Consider the following 8096-nt stretch of genomic DNA (forward strand, 5'->3'; position numbering starts at 1 on the left):
GGTACCCTTACTAGTACAAATTATAGTGCTTACTAGGCTAGCACTAGAGCTCGACTTACTGATGTCTACAATAAATATGAGAAGAAATATGGTGGTGTTAGGTTGAGGAGGACTGCCCCTCCTAACCTATCTAGTAAAAAAAGGTCTGCTTGGGATGAAATTTATGATGATGGTGGTGGTGCTGGTGGTATGCATACTACAGCTGCTACTCTAATCATGGCTAGAGATACATCTGCAACTGCCCTGCTGCAGGCTGCAAGTTCTTCAGGTTCTAATGTTTCTAAACTTGTTTCTTACTTGGATTGTGACACTGTGAACCATTTAGATGATGATTTTAATATCTTGGACTGGTGGCATCAGCATAAACTCACATATCTAGTGCTGTCAATCATGGCTAAAGATATTTTAACTGTTCCTGTTTCAACCATATCTTCAGAATCCACTTTTAGTATGACTGGCAGGATCATCGAGGAGCGGCGGAGGAAGCTAAAGCCTGAAATGGTGGAGATGCTGACCTGCATCAAAGATTGGGAGGCTGCTGAAGCTCGGCTACAACACATGGTGGAGGACAAGGAGCTTGAAGAAGCATTTGAATAACTTTATCTTGATTAGTTATCATTTATGTAATGGGACTGTAATATTATGGACTATGGACTGGACTTTAATGAACTTTATAATTGGAGCTAGGCTATATTCTTTTTTCTTGGCTAGGGTTTCTCACAAGGGTGAGTTTTACCTAGACAGTTTTTTAATGAGGCAGCCATTGCACTAAAGCTCCCAATAAAATTTTATTTTGTTATCTCTTCCTGTGTTTGTGTGATTATGTGATCTATGCGTTTCAGTGATTAAGTTAATATCAATTCTCTGTGAACATGTAACTTTGAGTCTTTGATAAGTTCTCTGATATTCTGATGATGAAGTTAAGATTGAGATGATGAAGTTATTGTGATATTGTGATATTCTGATACTTTAAGAACGTGTAACTTAAGATTGAGATGATGAAGTTATTGTCCCTGATATTCTGATCAGTTTGAGGTGTTGGGCACTTATAGTGCCAGTGCCGGCACGGGCACTGCTGGGCCGCCGTGTCTAGTGGTACGGCACGGCACGGCTAAGACCTGATAGTGTCGTGCCTGGGCCAGTACCTCGGCACAGCGGCACTAACAGGCACGGCATGGCACGGCTAGTCTACCGTGCCGCGTAGTGCTGTGCCTAGCCAGCCCATGCTAGTGCGTGCCGGGCGGCCTATTTGGCCAACTATAGTGGGATGGTAGAGTTGAAATTTACAGGGGCATTATAATAATTTCACGTGTATCCTTGGTACCAGTGCCCAGTCCTACAATTGCATTTTTTGCGTGACGTAGGGAGTACGTTCAACTAGCAAACAACATGTCCCATGTCCCATTTACAAGGACGGAGCTAAAAAACCCGCTCTCTACCGATCCCATTGAATCTCTATCAGCATCACTTCGGAATCATTAATTTGTCACTTGTTTCTCATCCTATCCCTCACTAGAATCACTTTACTAAAGAATTAGGGTAGTGAAAGCTACCAAACTGACCCTAAGGATAGCTTGGAAAGCTCCACGTGGGTGACATCTCGACCAAAATTCCTCTATGAGATGAGAATCCTCAACTCTAGTTTTTTTTTCTTATTTTTGTACAAATAAGAGCCGTTGACTAGGTGTGTAGGTGCATACCAAGGGGCTTGGAGTTCATTTCAGTAAAGCAAACATACATGTATCTGGGCAGTGCATATTTTTATGGCATGCTAGCAAACTTAGGTGAAACTAAGATGCTAGAAATAAAATAAAAAAAAAGGATGAAGAAAATATGTTGTGCAAACATAATCTATATCTATATCTATATCTCTTATTGCATCTTAGCCAACGACATGAAAATTCGTAGCATACACCTTTGCCTTTGGGCTTGTTTCCATCTCTTCTTCTCCTCTCAAGTGTGAGCTTGCTCCACATGGCTTGATCATCTCTCCACCGTCTTCTAGCCTTGCTCACCACTCGAAGTGTGGAATTAGCTTAAATACAACTTGATTGAAAGCATTAGTACACTAGTTATCATTCAATTACCAAGACGAAACTTAGAGCAACTCCAGGTGTTTCTAATATATTCAATTAACTTGCTAAACCAATAAAATTTAGCGAGTTAACAAAATAAAGTAGCAACCTCAATTTATTTATATCTCAATAGCTTTCTATACTAGCTTCCTAAACCAATTTTACATTATTGGGAATCCTGAACTATTTCTAACCAACCAAACTTTTTTAATAGTTTCTTTGTCTCTTACTACTTTCTCATCTGAAACCCTTTATTTTATTAATTCACTCATGCTCCCAATTTACTCCGATCTCACGAGAAAAATGCCGGACAAGGAGCAAATACGGAGTTTCTCCCGATCGTGAAAACTTACAAGTTGGAATCTTGGAGAGGATATCAAAATAGGGAGTTGTTTTACAAAACTCTTGTAGATGCTCTTAGGGCTTTCAATAGTTACCTACTCCCTTCTTTCATAATGAATAGAATTCTAGTCTTCTCTAAAGTCATCAATCTCAACTTTAAACAAATACTCCCATATTGGTAATTAAGGTCGTTTTGGATAGAATTTAGCATACCAAGGAGTGATTAAGGAGGATGTATTTTTTTCCTATTTGTCCTTATTAAATAGGGTTGCGGGTATCTCCCATACAAAGACCTTTTGCACAGCTATATTGGTTAGCACAGCGAGGGCGGGCATTTTTTGCTTGACGCGTGAGTTTTGCATGGGCGCGTGAGGAAGGGGAGGTGAGCAGGCGGCGGACCGACTGGGGCTGCGGGCTATTTAATTGCTCCCATGAATAAAATGAGGGCCATAGGAAACGACGAGTGTAGGGGCAATCACGTCCAAAACTAGCTTATAACAGACCCAAAACGACTTCAATTGTACAAATGATGTCAGCCCCTAAAACGACTTCAATTGCTGATACGGAGGGAGTATATAAAACCGTCGAGCACCCCTCCAACCCCCCCCCCCCCCCCCTCGCACGGCACTGAGTGGCACCCGCTCTGGGACGCTAAGCCCCCGCCTGTCTGCCACTTTGAAGAAGCACATGTAATGACATGTTAACCACCAGTGTTTCATCACCAACTCTGTTTTGCATATGGCTATAGTTTTCATCGTAGTTTTTTTTTGTTACAAACAGGTGGTAAAAATGATTTTCACCGTCGGTTCATGTCCCAAACTAGCGTAAAACCCAGGATGGTTTTCACCATCGGTTTTTGTGCCAAAATGATTTCACCACCCGTCTTATTCTGAACCAATGGTGGTACATTATCATCAATGGTTTTAATAAAACTGACGGTAAAAATGTTGTCGGCAAAAACTATTTCTATAGTAGTGATAATATGCTTATTTAGAGTGATAAATGTTGATACTATTTTTTATAAATTTAGTCAAACTCAAAAAAGTTTGAATCAAGTCAAAACCTAGAATCATATTTCTTGTAAAAAATAAAACTGTTCTTTGTTTTATCCTTTTGTCTTGTCTTGTACCTGCACCCTTTTGAATGATTAGTTGTTGCAGCCGCGCCGTTTGGATCATTTGATCGGCGGCATTATAGGATGTGTGCAGAAAATAAATGCACACATACGCCGCCGCGCGCACGTTGGCTCAACAGTCAGCTAGTCATCGGATAACCGTGCCTAGGGCGGTTCACGAACGTATAGGCGGTTCCACTACTGTAGCATAGAGTCGGAGGAGCTCGGCTCTAGAACTACTGTAGTACGGAGCCGGAGGAGCTCGAAATCGTGGCTTCTCCGGCTCCTCCTCTCTCTAATTCATTTTCTATCTCAATTTCTGAAATGGCTCCTGCTATAGTGTCGCTACAGTGTTACAAGACGAGGAGCCAGAGCCCAGCTGCGCCAAAGAGGGCCTTATACCTGCCGTATGATTCAAGCTACAGAAACACTGTCGTCGTCGTGCCCATGTGGACCATGTACATGCATGCACACATGCTAAATTCTCATTTCCTGTGTACATATATATGTCAATATGTCTGGCTGCGTCACTTCCCGTTCCTTGTACATTTTGGTTACCCAGAACGTAGGCACCATTGCACCGATGGATCTGCGCGTTTGGATCCGTCGTCACAATTTCCAAGGACGATGCAGGGGCGCTGGATATATAACCACTCCTATAAATATGTTTTCAAAAATTCTCAAATCTGAGCCAAAAAAATAAAGAGTGTTGTTACAAAATTTTTCTGTAGTAGCAGTGAAAGGAGAGGGTGATAAAAAAAATGCATGCACTGATGCACACACGTACACGTAGCAAAGTGCACAGATGTCAGACGAGCAGATGCACCGAATTTTTTACGATTTGGCTCTTTTTTTAAAAGTTTCTCACAAATAAACCCCTGACGGAAAGAATTCAGAAAATGGACCCTTAGCTCGGCGTCATTGTCGGCGCCACCGTCACTGGCGCCGAACTCGGTGCCACCGTCACTAGCGCCGAGCCCCTGGGCACGGTCGATGACCTGCCAGGGGGCTCGGCGCCATAGTGACCGGCGCTGAGCTCGGCGCCGTAGATCTTGGCGCCGAACTCGGCGCCAGTCACTCTGGCGCCGAGCTCAGAAATATCTACCGAGCCCACGCCGGTCCTCTCTCTTCTTCCTCTCGCGCCCTAGCCCTGCCGACGCCGCCGCCCTTGCCCGCGCCACCGCGCCCGCGCCGAGCCCGCGCCGAGCTCGCCGCCGCCCTGCACCCGCCACCGCGCCCGCGCCTCGCCGCCGACCCCACGCCGTCGCGCCTGCTTCCGCGCCCACTCCCACGTCGCGCCGCGCTGAGCCCCCCTGCCCCGCGCAGCGCCGACCCCGCGCCGCCGCCTCGCGCCTGTCGCCGCGCCGAGGCCGCCCCCCGCCCCATGCCGCGCCCCCCGCCGCTCCGAGGCCGCGCCTGCTCCCGTGCCCACGTCCGAGGTCGTGCCTCCGTCGCCCTCCACCGCCGTCCTCGCCTTGCCCTCCACCGTCGGCCCTAGGCCGCGCCCGTCGAGCCGCCGCTGCGGCCTGAGTGAAGAACGCGTCGTCATCCTCCTCTGCCTGTAAGCTTGCCTCTGCTAGAGCGTTGAGCTCGCTTAGTCTGCCAGTGTCGTCCTCAGCCTCCTACGCCTGAATGCCCGCCTCTGCTAGAGCGATGAGCTCGCTAAGTCTGCCAGTATCGTCATCAGCCTCCTGCGCCTGTATGCCCGCCTCTGCTAGAGCAATGAGCTCACTCAGTCTGGCAGTGTCGTCCGCATCCTCGTCTTCCTCATCAGACAACACAATCGGTGATTGAACGGTGCGACCAGCTCGTGATCTATGGTCATCTAACTTCTTCTCCTCATACCTTGCACAAGCCACCTCTGCGGCATATTCCCCACTGCAACCAATCCCTTCATGTATAAAATGCAATCAGTTAGCAATGAGATTATATTACATTTAAAACCAAGAAACGAAAAAAAGGTTTTCAAGCACTCAGTGGTACATAATGTAGCAACATGCTCGTTCAAGACCCGCATCTGTACTCTTGTCTCCTCCCTTGCCTCATTCCTTGCCCTCTCCTCCTCTAACGTCATCCGCCTCTTTAATCCCCATTTGTTAAGCCCAACATCGATCGGGTTACAAATACCGCGTTGTCTAGCAAACTCACGCATCTTTTCTTTGTGATGTTTAACGAATAGGTTGACGTAGTCAGGTCCATATCCCCTCTTCTGTGCAATTAGTTGCCTCTTCTTCAGTTCATCCAAGAACTTAGCTTGACCATCATAACATTCCCAATTGCATTTCCTAGTGCTCTGTTCAAACAAAAAATTATATCATATATGTCTTAGCAAAAAAAACAAAATACGATATCATGTTTACCACAAAAATAACCAACCTCATCATACTCAACCATATGGCCGTAATAATGGCCTATTCCAAGCTCCGAAGGGACTAGGCCATAGTTGGATTTTACACCACATTCGCACATGACAGGAGGTGCTTTGTAGATTACCCTTTCTTTCTTCTTTTCCTTAACCCTCCGCGGTTTTTCCGGCCATTGGTTCTTAGGACCATACAACCACTCCTTAAAACAACACTTCGCCATTGAAAATACCTAAATAATGAGACATTAGTACACGAACACATATAGCTCAAGATTTTAACACATACACTTTGCACTTACTTCATGCTTGTTTGGACACACAAACTCCAATGTATTCTCAGGGTTTATCATAGCTCGATCTCCGCAATCGCACAGAGGAGGTTCCACGAGTCGTCTAACTGTGGCTAGGTACTTCTCCTTAGCCGTCATTGCTGGAGGGTTAGGGGGTGGAACCCACCGCTTGAAGTGCTCATGTGGATGTCTCCCTCTAAACCAATCGTCGAAAAAGAGGTACCTAGGATCAAACTTGTCTGCACCATCGATCCACTGAAAGAAAAAGCATCTCCCATGGTCCTACACAACGAGATTCCAACAAAATATTAGTACCATACTTACACAAATAAAGAAAAAGGATAGTACAAATAATTTCTTACATTAAACCGACTACATGTGTAGAAGCAACGCGCGGCGGTGCCTGGATGTTTCGATTGAAAAACATGGGCCGGGAAACCACAGTCACAGTTAGGGACAGGAAGATCAGGAGGGACGGGGGCATCTTTGCTAGACGCGTCGGAGTATAATTCTCGAGGACGACCCTGTTTTCGCCAAAACTCCTCCCGAAACATTTCTTGCATCTAACAAAACGGATGTAATTTAACAAACATAAATCAAAACATCACAAATAAATATCAATGAGAACCATAACTACAATACAACCAATTTCGTTCTAAGAACTGAAACTAGTTAACATTAAACCCTAAACCTAGGGTTTTCCATTTGATGCACAACAATGAACCCATAACATAACTACATGCGCCTAGGTTTGCTAGCTTTTTCACGCCTTGGCATCATCCTACGGTTGTATAATACATATATTGAGGGATACAATGAAACCCTAAGTGATGACGATTCTTAGGTTCAAAAATCCGACTAATATATACCGAATCGATGCGAAAAAAACAAGAAGGTGAGCGAGGATACCTTGCTCTCGAAGATCTACGGATCAAATCAAGATTTTCAAGGTCCAATATGTTGATTCGTGAGGTGGGGTAAAGTGGGGAGAGAAAAACCTGAGAGGAAGGAGAAAGAAGAGGAAGAACGCTCGGGCAAGAACGTTGGGCCGGGGTTAAATGTAGGTAGCTTGGCGCCACTCACTACGGCGCCGAGCTCGGCGCTAAGATCTACGGCGCCGAGCTCAACACCAGTCACTATGGCGCCGAGCCTCCTGGTAGGTCATCAACCATGCCCAGGAGCTCAGCGCCAGAGACGGTGGCGCCGAGCTCGGCGTCAGCATCAATGACACCGAGCTAAGGATTCATTTTCTGAATTCTTTTCGTCAAGGATCTATTCGTGAGAAACTTTCAAAGAAAAAGCCAAATTGTAAAAAATTCGGGCAGAAGCAAGGCTCGAGCGAGCTTCTTCACGGGCAACCTCAGTGCTTTCGTCATTATGATTATTCGTCGCTTGATCTCCAGTGACTACTGCAGCAAAGCAGTGGCAGTGGCGCCAGTGTACCACCGCACATGCTCGACCTGCCTTGGGTCGATATACCACCGCACTCAGCACGTGTGCACGCACGCCAGTTAGCACAGGAACGAGAGTAGGCATCGGCGACCTCTATATTTCTTCAAATATACTAGGTCGACTTAAGTAGCCACGTCACACACAGGTCACAGAGAGAGAAAGAGACGTGCCATGCATGCACCGTGGAATCTACAAACTAAACAACGTCGATGCGGTCCATTCATGCAAGTGACACGTGTTAGTTGCAGTGTAGTACTGGTGATCCACTGATCCACATGTACAGTATGCATACTACACATCAGATCATATCATCACTGCCGTATTTGTCATAATACTGTACTCTCTCTGTCCCTAAATGAACGAATTCCTACGACAAATTAGCAATAAGGCCAGTCTCAGTGGGGATTTCATGGCCCTGTTACCAATGTATCTATATTTTAGAAATAGTGCAGAAGAGT

General features: G+C 45.7%; 1 protein-coding gene across 1 annotated transcript; it reads left to right on the top strand.

Moving 5' to 3' along the window:
• The first annotated feature begins 216 nt into the window (after positions 1–216).
• On the top strand, positions 217–597 carry LOC136548706 (zinc finger BED domain-containing protein DAYSLEEPER-like). The gene has a single exon (XM_066540139.1). The coding sequence runs from the start codon at positions 217–219 to the stop codon at positions 595–597; it is 381 nt and encodes a 126-aa protein (XP_066396236.1).
• The last annotated feature ends 7499 nt before the right edge of the window (positions 598–8096 follow it).

This window comes from Miscanthus floridulus, chromosome 4 (assembly GCF_019320115.1).
Source record: "Miscanthus floridulus cultivar M001 chromosome 4, ASM1932011v1, whole genome shotgun sequence".
Taxonomy (NCBI): Eukaryota; Viridiplantae; Streptophyta; class Magnoliopsida; order Poales; family Poaceae; genus Miscanthus; species Miscanthus floridulus.

Bases quoted from the DNA above. Each gene is read 5' to 3' on its own strand.
- LOC136548706 (XM_066540139.1), top strand. From the start codon at position 217: ATGGCTAGAGATACATCTGCAACTGCCCTGCTGCAGGCTGCAAGTTCT.